General features: G+C 46.0%; 1 protein-coding gene across 1 annotated transcript in view; it reads right to left on the minus strand.

Moving 5' to 3' along the window:
- Window positions 1–12,978, minus strand: part of frmpd3 (FERM and PDZ domain containing 3) — a 140,001-nt gene that overhangs the window by 16,656 nt on the left and 110,367 nt on the right. The window contains exons 3-7 of the mRNA XM_048231950.1: window positions 7,292–7,404; window positions 6,127–6,281; window positions 5,745–5,847; window positions 5,271–5,316; window positions 4,704–4,808 (exon numbers count right to left, since the gene is read on the minus strand). Of these exons, the coding sequence (XP_048087907.1) occupies window positions 4,704–4,808; window positions 5,271–5,316; window positions 5,745–5,847; window positions 6,127–6,281; window positions 7,292–7,332 (450 nt within the window). The 5' untranslated portion in view covers window positions 7,333–7,404. The remainder of the gene's footprint in view (window positions 1–4,703; window positions 4,809–5,270; window positions 5,317–5,744; window positions 5,848–6,126; window positions 6,282–7,291; window positions 7,405–12,978) is intronic.

Raw genomic sequence — 12,978 nt, forward strand, 5'->3', positions numbered from 1 at the left:
ATGCATCTGTTTCAAGTGGCGTCTATTTCATGTTTTTGTTTCTAGCATAGCATCCTTCAACTGTTGACTTTTCCATTTCAGCAAAATGTTAATGAAGTGACACATCACTTGAGGCAAGTGGGAAAATGGAAGCAATGCATTTGACAAAAGCAGAGCTTAAAACGTCAGATACCAGTTGGAATTGGCCTATTTAAATGTTTTATTTTGCTTGCGTCAGTTGTCATGAAGAGCTTACACGGACGTCTTGAAAATGTACATAAAACAACCCTAAAGTAAAATTTTGTCGTTTTAAATATACTCAAAGTAATATGTCATTTGCTGAACTTTGAACAATCTCTTGTAATCTTCTCATTCAACATTGCAGAAAGCAAACACAGTAAGCAAATTGCTTCCTATTCCATCAAGAGGACCAGAGCTCAAAAACATCTTCTGCAAACATAGATACTCTTTCCAATAAATGCCTCCCTCTTTCTCTCTGAAATCACGAATCGGCCTCCTTCTAACACTGTGCGATGATGCTTGGTAATTAGCCCTCTCAACCCTTGACAGTGTGAAGATTAGCATGAAACACACAGACACAGGCCTCATTAACAGCACTTCAGCCAAACACATTATTTACACACGCTGATGAAAGAAACAATCTTAGAAAATCTCCGTCATCCAATGTAATCCCTACTAACTACTCCTTGGAACTTAACAGACCATAAGAGACAACCCCTTTTGCTTATTATGTGCTTACAAGGTAGGCATTCTTCCCCTCAAAGGTTGTAGTGTTAAGAAATCACCTTGTCTGAAAATCTAAATCAACTAACATTCACCACAACCTATAGCCGTGAATATGGTGTTTATTCACACATAATTACTGCAGCATTTAACTGAGACTGTCTGGATTGGCAGACGGACAAGGTGAAGGTTTTTGAGTCGATTGCCTTCTCTGCGCCAGGCAATCTCAGTCAATTGGCTGCATGTTGCATCTGAAAGGGCACAAACACTCTTTGGCACCCAAGTCGTGTACGCCACAGAAAGAGCATAACCATATCCCATTCAAAGGTGTCACTCAAGTCTGGCCTCAGCGTCCATGGCGCTCTGTCAAAAAAAATAATACAAAATAACCCTTCAATAATGACTATGGCTGCCACACCTGCTAAACGGAGACAGTGAAAGGTTGAGTTTAGCATAACACAGTGCCATCGGCCTGTCGGGGAAACGCAGGGCGGAGGTGGGCGGAGCGGGCAGGGAGCAGTGGGGATCAGTGACAAGAGGCAAGTTGAAGGGTAAACTACGGTTCAATTCCCAATCAGAGATCATTGTTTCTGCTGTGAACTGGGCTTGAGAATAGCATGGTGGACAAAACAGTGAGTAAGGTCTCAAGATAGATAGATAGATAGATAGATAGATACTTTATTGATCCCCAAGGGGAAATTCAAACACAGGAAGTGATGCCCTGCTGGAGTAATCGATACAGACCAGCTTACTGGAATGCTGGCCCTCTCAATCACTGGTATGTCAACACAGAGGAATCTAATGCTAGGCATGCTAGGCACAAGAAATACAGCACAGACCTTCATAATGTTGTTTTTGACACATCTGTGCAGGTTTTTTGCTGGTTTCTATGCCAAATCTGGCATGGTATTGCTGGTCATGGTGGTCTACAGCATAAAACCAACACAGCTGAAAGCAGGCCAGCAACATGCCAGCATTGTCAAGGGAAAAAATTGTTTACACCTGCAACACGCTAATTGCCAGTTTTCCAAAAAAATAAAATAAACAAGTTCTCTGGTGTTTTTTGCTCCTGCCTCTCACCACTGGCTGATTTCAGTCCCTTGGAGAAACAGGTCTACGTATGCATGTATGTAGACGTATATGACGAGCACCTCCTGTCTCTCTCTCTTTTTGCGCCGATGAGCAAGTCTGGTGATTCGGCCGGCAGCCAGAGCTTGCTGATCGCACGGGAGATGGAGTTTGGCATGACTGTAGGCAGCGCGGTGGTGGTAGTGGTGATAGTAGAAGTGGTGGTGGTGGCGGTGGTATTTTGGTCTTTACCGATTTGCGGCCTCTAGGCCTGACCAGCCAATCGCGTCCTTCCGGAGAACAGCACGCCCCTCCCATCACGTGGCCTTACTAAAGTGGAGAGGCGGCACCCAAAGCTCGTCGTTGCTTGTGTGGCCGGGAAGGTTGTAGGGGAAGTAGGTGGGGGGAGGAGGAGGAGGGTGGGGGACTGTATGGATGGGAACACAAGCCAGGGAAGGAGACATTACCACGAGAGCCTCCATATCACCCAAGGCGAGGGTGCCGGCTAGCAGATTTAGCATTGATTTGAAAAAGGAAACATACTGCAAATGAACGGACTGCGGATAACAACAACATTGCAGCTCACTGAGGGAAAGCTGAGGTCCTGCAAGCAAGTGCAGCTGTGCTCCGATCCTCATGCCTGCTCATTCAAAATGGAGCGCTCAAACCAATCAGACGCTGGCTAGGCTAGTCAGCATCTCTCAGTTGTGGGGATCCAATCAAATGGAATACGCGCCATCTCTGGAACTCCATCTGAATTGAAAGAGGTTCTTTGAGGATTATCCATCTTTTTCATAAAGCTTCACATCACATAATTTAGCCCCAAACTAAACTGCTCTCAGTAGTGATGGGCAAATGAAGCTTTGGTGAACCACTGAACCACAGCAGTGTGAACCTAGCGACACTAGCTGAAAAGCAAAAAGATGGCCGCCACACATACATTTTTCAACATAAAAGTCCTTAGCAAACCAATATTTTTGGTTACATATACTGGTTTGGGTAAGGACTTTTATGTTGAAAAATCTACATGTGGCAGCCATATTGGATTTTTTCATTAGTGTTGCTAGCTTCACACTGCTGTGGTTTAGTGGTTCACCAAAGCTTCATTTGCCCATCACTAGCTCTCAGATTCTATTTTTTTGCTAACCAAATAGCAATTCAATTTATTCAATTCAAGTTCATATACACACATGTGCCAGTGCACTGTCTCCTGTACAGATGCTTTACAGATCCCCTACATTTAGACACACATCAATTCTCCTCACATCCCTAAGAGCAAGCGAGGCGAGCTCTTGAGGCTCGCTAAACTAGAGTAAGATCATCTCCAATGCCTTTCACTTTAGTGTGACCGACACAAATAAGTCTGCGTTCACCTGGGGCTCCGAGACTTGATACGAGGATAGGAGCGCATCGGCGGGGCGGAACAGAAAGAGCTGAGAGAAAACAAGTGAGAATAATGGAAGGAAATCGAAGTGGAATTTGAAAGTTTTTTTAAAGATGGATTTGCTTCGGATTGGCTGGGGATTGAGTGTGTGTGTGTGTGTGTGTGTGTGTGTGTGCGTGCGTGTGTGCGTGCGTACGTATTTGTGCACAGGTGGGGTTGTCTCACCCTACCTGTGCGCAGGTGGGTTTTCTTCTTTCTCTCTGTATGTGCAAGGGTGGGAGTACTGAATAAATATACTCAAGTAAAAGTACAATTACTCCCTTCAAGAATAACTTAAGTAAAAGTAAATATTCCCATCTGAGAAATCTACTCAAGTAAAAGTAAAAATGTACTTTGTTAATAAATTACCGGTACTCAAGTAACAAGTTACTTTTTCTTTACATTTTTATATTTTGATGGGCCTTTAAAAGGATACACGCCGTTACGCCTGTTTGCTTTTCTCCTCGTCTGTAGGCTAATCATATAGGCAACCATATTTTAACGGCCTAATTCAAATATATTTTATTTACTATAAAATATTTAATATAATATTATTTGACACACTTCTGTAGGCTTTCTGGTCATAGCCAGAATAAGCATTAAGACTATGGCTATGGATTGAAAAGCAGTCATTTCCAATCCATTGCCAGCTGATTCTTCTGCTTGGCATTGCTAAGTCTGGTTATAACGTCACCATACAGACAATGTAACCTAAAAACAATAGCTATATAATGGGTACACCTATATTTAGGCTACATAGCCTAGGCATGTCCACTCGGACAGAGCGACAGAGTATCTTTTTTCCCAGCCGACCGTCTCTGTCATGTCCTGCACTGACAACATTGAGGCTACATAAACAAATGCTAGGTTTTTCTAACTTCTGTGCTTGATTTCCAGTGCATTTGCTTTGCTTGTGAATGAAGTTGTAGGCCTACTTCCTTAGTCCAATGTGATTGTTGAACGATCCTGGCCAGAAATTAATATAGGTGAAAGTTTCCGTGTCGTTTCATACCTCTAGTCTCATCGATACAGCTGTCAGGACGTCATTGCCTTAACTGAGCTGTTAGATATATAGAACATCTACTTCCGTGTAGTATGCTACAACATGGTCTGATTCTACATAGGCTACATATCTACATATAGAATACTTTTATAATCACGAGGCAACGTAACAAACAATGCATTCTGAAGCCCTATTTCTTTTCTCCCACGCCGTTGTGCGCTTTCTCCCTCGAAATACTCTGAAAATTTGTCCTCCGATATTAAACTTGTACTTGTAACGAAAGGCAATTGAAAATGCAGTGGAGTTAAGAGTAGATTACTTACTCAAAAATGTACTAGAGTAAAAGGATAAGTGCTGTTTCGAAAAAGGAATATGGAAAGTTGCCGTTCCTCGAAAAAATGTTTTTACTCATGTGCGTTACTTGTAACTACCCACCCCTGTGTGTGTGTGTGTGTGTGTGTGTGTGTAGCAGACAGGAAGACATACTGAGTCTGGGTCGCTGATTGACACTTGCTCAGAAAAGCGCACTTTTGGGGGGTTGGTTCGCAGGCGTGCTTTCTTGGCTGCACTTATGAAGGCAGATTTAGGAGACTACAAAGAGAGAGGGAGAGAGATCAGAGCAAAAACACATTTCATTTCATTTGCTTTTTGAAAATGAAAAAGGACGTTTAAAAGATTTGGAGTACACAGATGCATTGAACAAATTCAATTTTTTTAAAGCCATTTCTACAGTAAACTCATTCTAATAAAAGGGATTGGGAAACTATTATTTTTATTGGATGACTCAATTGAGAATATTAAACAAAACATTACATCCAGAATTACCACACAGCTGGCCCAGTGTACCAGCAGTATTTTTATATGCATTAACTAGACTCTAAAGTCACTTAGCTGAGTCATGTTTAGCATATGAAGCCATTTAGCTGAGTCATGTTTCCCTGTTTAGCCTAAACCTTAGTGCAGGTGGTGAATAGCTACAGTTATGTATACTGTTTAGTACAAAGCCTACTGCATGTAAACAATGGTTACACTTTCCAGATGTCCACTTCTTACCTGCTGAGGCTGGATAACCGTGAGCACTATAGAGTCTTTACACCGTCTGGAGGAGAAGAGGAGACAGAGACGTGTGTGTGTGTGTGTGTGTGTGTGTGTGTGTGTGTGTGTGTGTGTGTGTTTGAGTGTTGTAGTGAGTGAGTGGACTTAAAACTCGCTGCACACACACCCCAAAATTAAGAAAACACACAGTTCCCCATACATGGGATCGCCATCAGCATTTTAGAGCAGTCTGTTTTTATTCACTCATTACTAATTAAAGACTCAGACATCAACAAAACAGGGGAGACACCCTCAGTGCTGTCTGAAGGAAGGCGTGCTTACTTGACTTATGGTCATTGGGTATGGAGTATGGAAGGAAGATGGACTGCCCCTGGGCATGATGTTTGGCTATGTGCCCATCCCACAAACCCCATCCTCTGCCCACCTCGCCCTCACCCACTCCCTTCCCTCAGTGGCAGTAAAGGATGTTACCTTACAAGGTCTATGACTCTTTCTCTGGCAGCGTCGTGAACCGGCTCGCCGTTGATGGCCAAGATCTGATCCCCCGGTAGGAGTTTTCCGTCTGAAGGGCCGTCTGGGGAGGGAGGGGGTATGCACACATACGAGAGACACACACACACACACACACGTGTACAGTTGGGTGTAATGACAAGTGATGCATACCAATGCATATACATAGACACACATAAATATACACTCAACCAATCATACACACACACACACACACATATATAGGTTGCAAAACCTATATAAACACCCATTAAAATTACATTTAAAGAAAATATTACAAATTCTACTCTCGCTCTTATACACACGCGCGCGCGCACACACACACACACACACACACACACACCTGCTGAGACGGAGCGTACAACGACGGGTCGTTCGCTGCCTGCGATGAAGCCGAAACCGTGTGTGTGGTGACGCTGAACGTAGACCTGTCGAGCTGAGCCGGCTGTCAGGCTAGCGTTGTTCACTCCATCACGGCTCTCCTCTAACATCGCAGGGCTGATGCGCACACACACACACACACATTAAATACCCAACACAAATGCACACACACACACACACACATTAAATACCCAACACAAATGCACACACACACACACACACACACACACATTAAATACCCAACACAAATGCACACACACACACATTAAATACCCAACAAAAATGCACACACACACACACATATATTAAATACCCAACACATATGCACAAACACACACACACATATTAAATACCCAACACATATGCACACGCACACACACACACACAGAAACACATTAAATACCCAACACATATGCACACGCACACACAAACACACACATTACATACCCAACACACACACACGTACAGTGATTCACCAGTGATCAGCTAGTTTGTCATGTCTATCAGCGTTATCCGTGTGTTAGTGCGAGCGAGCGAGAGAGCGTGCCTGCGTGTGTGATCTTGATGAAGTAAGATAGTTCCTGTCACATTATGGTGTGTGTGTGTGTGTGTGTGTCTGTCTGTGTGTGTGTGTGTGTGTGTGTGTCGTGATAGTGATGAAGTAAGATAGTTACCTGCCACATTCTGGTGTGTGTGTGTGTGTGTGTGCGTGTGTGTGTGTGTTGGTGATAGGGATGAAGTAAGATAGTTACCTACCACATTCTGGTGTGTGTGTGCGTGCGTGTGCGTGTGTGTGCGTGTGATAGGGATGAAGTAAGATAGTTACCTACCACATTCTGGTGTGTGTGCGTGTGCGTGATAGTGATGAAGTAAAATAGTTACTTGTCACATTTTGGTGTGTGTGTGTGATAGTGAGTGATGAAGTAAGATAGATAGTTACCTGTCACATTCTTGGTGTGTGTGTATGTGTGTGTGTGTGTGTGTGTGTGTGTGTGTGTGTGTGTGTGTGTGTGTGTGTGTGCATGTGTGTGCATGCACATGCAATAGTGATGAAGTAAGATAGTTACTTGTCACATTCTGGTGTGTGTGTGTGTGTGTGATACTGATGAAGTAAGATAGATAGTTACCTGTCACATTCTGGTGTGTGTCCATCCTGGACCTTGGCCATCCCCTGAGAGGAGAAGGGAGGATGGGGAGCAGGCTCAGGTTAAGCTCTGCTGCCTGTAGCGCATTCATTCACCTGCAGCAGGCAACCAGCAGGGAGAGAGAGAGGGGGGGATAGAAAACCACAAAAAAAGGAGGGGAATATAGGGGGATTTTAGAAGGTTTATTTAGGTGTGAAAACAGCCTTTCTCATGAAGATAGAGCACACACTGTGTGTGTGTGTGTGTGTGTGTGTGTGTGTGTGTGTGTGTGTGTGTGTGTGTGTGTGTGTGTGTGTAAGTTTAAGTTTAAGAATAAAGATGAAATAGCATTCTGTCTTCTGATGATTTGATGCTACAGCTGTTTACATGAGAGAGAAAGTTAGTCACTTGTTCAACACTTTCTTTTTTCCCTTTGAGAACTTACATACTGTTCATATAAAAAACACACACATCTGTCACCTGGACATTGTTCACATTTAGTCATGGTTAGTCATGGATATAAACACACACACACACACACACACACACACAAACACAAACACATATCCAGCCACAGACAGACACGCATCCTGTTCATATCCAACCACAGACAGATAGATAGACTCTCACATACACATACACACACACACACACACGTTCCCAGGTGTCATTTATTTTCTCCCAGCCCACATACAGGATGGGGATATAGGGTGGGTAAAGATAAGAGAGAGGTGGAAAGATGAGAGGAATAGAAAGATGAGAAAGAAGAGTAAAAGAGAGAGAGAGAGAGAGAGCGAGCGATGAGGAGATTAATGAAAGCGTGTGAAAGAGACTGACAGGGCTGCATGGAGAAAAGGATTCTTGGGAGCAATTATGCCATTTGAAAGTGAAAGTGTTGACCCAGATGGCTACAGTGTGCTGGTCTTGCCTGGAAATGAGAGGAATGTGAGTAGAAAGTGAAAAAGGAGAGAGTTTAATTTAAACATCAAGACTTCCAGGGCCTCCGCGGGGCCACAGCCATCACCTCTACTTAGCGGAGCTCTCGCTGACACGACGAGATGCGTCGGCTTTAAAAGGCGCCCGCTCTAGGCGCCGTGGCGAAGGGAGACGCGGGAGGCGGCATCAGGAGAGGACGCCCTCCATCGCGCTGGCGCCTTCAAACGGCGAAGGCGAGCAGGGTGAGGAGCGTCTCGGAGGGCGTCACGGCAACTGCTCCCGGCCTGCCACTCCAGAAGCAGACGAGGTGTCTGGTGAGTCATGCGGCGTGCTTTGAGGCGCCACTTGAAAGTGTCCTGCGCCTGGGGGCAGCCTAGTCGGCAGACCGGGGCCAGATCGGAGCCAGAGGAGGGCCAAGTCTGTCACAGAGATGTTCATCTCTGTCAAGACGAGCCTTGCATGTTCCGATAAGACACACAAGCTCACCCCAACAGACAAAGAAAAAAAAAAAAAATAAATAAAAGCGCGCCCAGATGTCTCGCAGCGGCTCCGGCCGTCAATCATAAGGCCGCATGGACGGGCACGTCTGAGGGCCGGCGTGCGTGGCCAAGCTCCTGACTGGGCCGCGTTATTTTATGCCCCGTGCTACGGCGATGTCATAAATATCCGCGGCTGAGCAGCCCATCGCGCAAAAAAAGCGTCAATGACGGTCTCCGTCCCGACAATCACTCTCCTGCCGAGGGGGGTCAGACAGCTCAATTTGGATGGGAGGAAGGGAGGCACAGGAGAGGGTCCTCCGAGGTGGCGCCCAGGAGACGGGATGAGGACACGCGAGTTCAAGAGGAGACGCTGCTGAGCTCAAGAGCCAAGGGACAGCGGGGAGATGACCGGTGAGACATGTCTGATCGGAGTCAAGAGCACCCGAGAAGATTGGCGTTCATTAGCCCATATTTTACATGATAATGATGACACAGCCAGTGACCATGGTAACTACAGGGGGGTAGATGAGATGTAAATTCCTCAAGGCTGAAGAGCTGTAATCTGAAATACGACTCCCCACGTCGGTATATATAGTAGAACAGAGTCAGCTGATCTGTGAATCATGGCTGGGGCTGGACAATACAGACATAAATCAGACAGAGAGAAAATGTTAGGGAGGGCAAATGACATGATGAGAGAGAGGGAGAGAGAGAGAGAAAAAGGGAGGGAGAGAGAGACACTGCCTGAAGGAGGTGAAGCTAGAACAGGAGTTGACCTCTGCAAAGCTGAGACACAAGAGAGGCTGCATCAAGAAACCCCCAAAAAAAAAAGAAATGCCGGAGCGTTGCCATAGCGACAGCCACTCCAGGCTGTGATGGTAAGGGAGAAGAGGCGAGCGTGCATTGTGACCTGCTGCAAATGACTTGCAGCCAGCTTTTGGACTCCTGCCACCACACCACACCACAGCGCTCCTTCCCCATCCCACCCCATCCTCTCTCTAGCAGCTCTTAGGGCCCCCACCACCGCACTGCAACCCTCTATACTCAAACACTCAATCCCCCTATACTCAAACACACAACCCCCCTATACTCAAACACTCAACCCCCCTATACTCAAACACACAACCCCCCTATACACAAACACACAAACAACCCTCTATACACAAACACACAACCCCCCTATACTCAAACACACAACCCCCCTATACACAAACACTCAAACACACAACCCCCCTATACACAAACACACAAACACACAACCCCCCTATACTCAAACACACAACCCCCCTATACACAAACACACAACCCCCTATACACAAACACACAACCCCCCTATACTCAAACACACACCTCAAACACACAACCCCCCTATACTCAAACACACAACCCCCCTATACACAAACACTCAAACACACAACCCCCCTATACACAAACACAAAGCCCCGCTATACAAAAACACACAACCCCCCTATGCACAAACATTCAAACACACAACCCCCCTATACACAAACACACAGCCCCCTATACACAAACACACAACCCCCCTATACACAAACACACAACCCCCCTATACACAAACACACAAACAAACAACCCCCTTATACACAAACACACAAACAAACAACCCCCCTATACACAAACACACAGCCTCTGTATCAACCCCCTATACTCAAACACACAAACACACAGCCTCTGTATCAACCCCCCTATACACAAACACACAGCCTCGGTATCAACCTCCTATACTCAAACACGCAAACACACAGCCTCTGTATCAACCCCCCTATACACAAACACACAGCCTCGGTATCAACCCCCTCTGTACCAGCCTTTCAGCTGTGATGCAATGGAGGGCAGATGAGACGCATGCTCTCCGCGACCTCCCCTCACTTAACCATCCCTCCCTCAGGGGAGCAGCTTAGGAGTATCCTCCAGCTGAAGCAGCAGCAGCAGAACATAGCAAATGAATTGGGAGGTTTCAGTTGAGGGGAGGCAAGTTTTGTTGAGCAGACAGGAGAGAGGAGATTGGAGAGAGGAGCAGAGAGGAGAGGAGCAGAGAAGACAGAGGAGAGGAGAGGAGCAGAGAGGAGAGGAGCAGAGAAGACAGAGGAGAGGAGAGAGGAGAGGAGCAGAGAGGAGAGTAGAGAGAGGAGCAGAAAGGAGAGGAGAGGAGCAGAGAGGAGAGGAGAAAGGAGCAGAGAGGAGGAGAGGAGCAGAGAGGAGAGGAGAGGAGCAGAGAGGAGGAGAGGAGCAGAGAGGAGAGGAGCAGAGAGAACAGAGGAGAGGAGATGAGATGAGAGGAGAGGAGAGGAGAGGAGAGGAGAGGAGAGGAGCAGAAAGCAGACGGATGAAAGCACATAGAGGAGCAGAGCTGCTGGCACTGGGGTCTGTTTACTGAGGTGTGGATCTGAATACATAATTGGCCCCGAGAGGATGCTTCCCTCACACACACACACCCTACCAATAAGAACTCAGCGTACCAGAGCAGTGCACATGGCTCTGAGCTGGCTTCATTACCAACGACTCAATCAGAGCTAAAAACATGCTGCAAATGTGCGTCAGGCAGGGCATAGCAATGCCGCATTTTTGATATATGTATTTTTTAAATATACAGTTGTTGGAAGTGTAAACAGTTAGGGTCTTATAAAATAATGCATTACTGCAATCTGTAAATAGGGAATAACAGGTGAAGCCAAAAAAATACTAATCTGGTTTGATTGGAAGAGAATGTATTGTGATGGGTCAAATGTTTTATATTCCCTTGATAAAAAAACAAAACATTTCAGGCGCCGTCACACAGCAGAAAATGAGCCGATGCCAGGTCGTAGTGCCATGAAAGGGCCTGGCGGATACGTTTCAGCACAGCTCACCGTTAAATCCACAAATCTGCCCAAATCCTGTTACATTCATGAAAAGGGGCCAGCGCAGAAAGCTAATCTGTCCCGCGGCTCCCGAAACGAGCCACAAACGGGCCCTCCGACATACTCCGGGCCTGACTTTATCAACGTGGATATGCAACGATATGCCATACAGCTCGTATCTAATTCAGCTGCGTGTGTTTTCCAGACGGGGCCCTCTCCGTCCCTAAATGTATTCGCCGCCTTGCGATCGGTTAAAGCCCATTGTACACACATGTGCCGTGCCCAAGCTAAGCTTTTGTGTTCGCCACCGGGGGCCCCCCGATGCAACACTATTAGACGTATCCAAAGTCGGCGTAATCCCACTTCCTGACGGAATTGCCTCTCTCGTCCCTGACCCGGGTGGCGACGCGACAAACAAGCCGTGCGCCCGCTCCTCGAGCCGGTCGCTCGGCGAGAGGGGAAATGGACTGTAGGGATTGAGGGCTGTAGGGCTGATTGAGGGCTGTAGGGAGCGGCTGATGACTATCTCAGGCCCCCCTCAGGATTGGAAATTCCTATCAGCATCTTTGACCAGTACACAGAGGAGCGGACGTGTGCGCTCCATGTTTTTTATTTCTTTTTTATTTCCTTCTGCAGCTTATTCTTGATGGCAGTCATTGCGTGTGTGAGAGCATATTTTTCTGTGGTCACAGAGTTTAAGTAGGTTATTATAGCTCTCCTCCCCAGAGAACCAAAACACCAGGGCTGCAACATTTCCCATCACCCCCCACCTAGGGCTTTAAACTGTCTCAACAAACCTAATTACATTGTTAACGTAGAAAAAGAAAAAAATCCTTCGAGATCTCAGCTGGTATCGTATAGCGTGATCATCATAGAAGTCAGCGGCTCCATTTTTTCTAAGGAAAAAAAAATGCTTATCATTACGCTACAATTCCCCTAAAGGGAAATGTGTTTCCACTGGAGTAAGTGTGCCTTGCTTCTAAGTCGTTATCTTTTACCAATCATATATAGCGTTTGAAAGCAAGGGCCTTTGAGTTATTTTGAGACCAAATGCAAGCAGCCTTTTAAAACTCCCATTTAAATAACTTAATGCACTGGTCTCAGTTATTACAATGCTAGCCATCCCCTTTAGAGTTGGCAGGCCGCTTTAACCCGTAGGTTTTTGAACATTCTAACATAAGATTCCGTTCCGCAACAATTGAAGGTTCTAAAATTCTATGTTGAATACAATGAACCCAGATATTCTTTAGAACGTTCATTTTCCAACATTCCCGTCACACCGGTGTGGCGGTACACCTTTAAGGCTTTTCTGGACGCCTCTCAGAGTGCCTGACAGCTCACTGCCTCTCAGGTGTTGTAAATGAGAAGAGATTCAGGGCTGGCACGCCGGCCAAGGATCCCTATGTAGCCTCCT

The sequence above is a fragment of the Alosa alosa genome, chromosome 21 (genome assembly GCF_017589495.1).
Source record: "Alosa alosa isolate M-15738 ecotype Scorff River chromosome 21, AALO_Geno_1.1, whole genome shotgun sequence".
NCBI classification, from domain to species: domain Eukaryota; kingdom Metazoa; phylum Chordata; class Actinopteri; order Clupeiformes; family Clupeidae; genus Alosa; species Alosa alosa.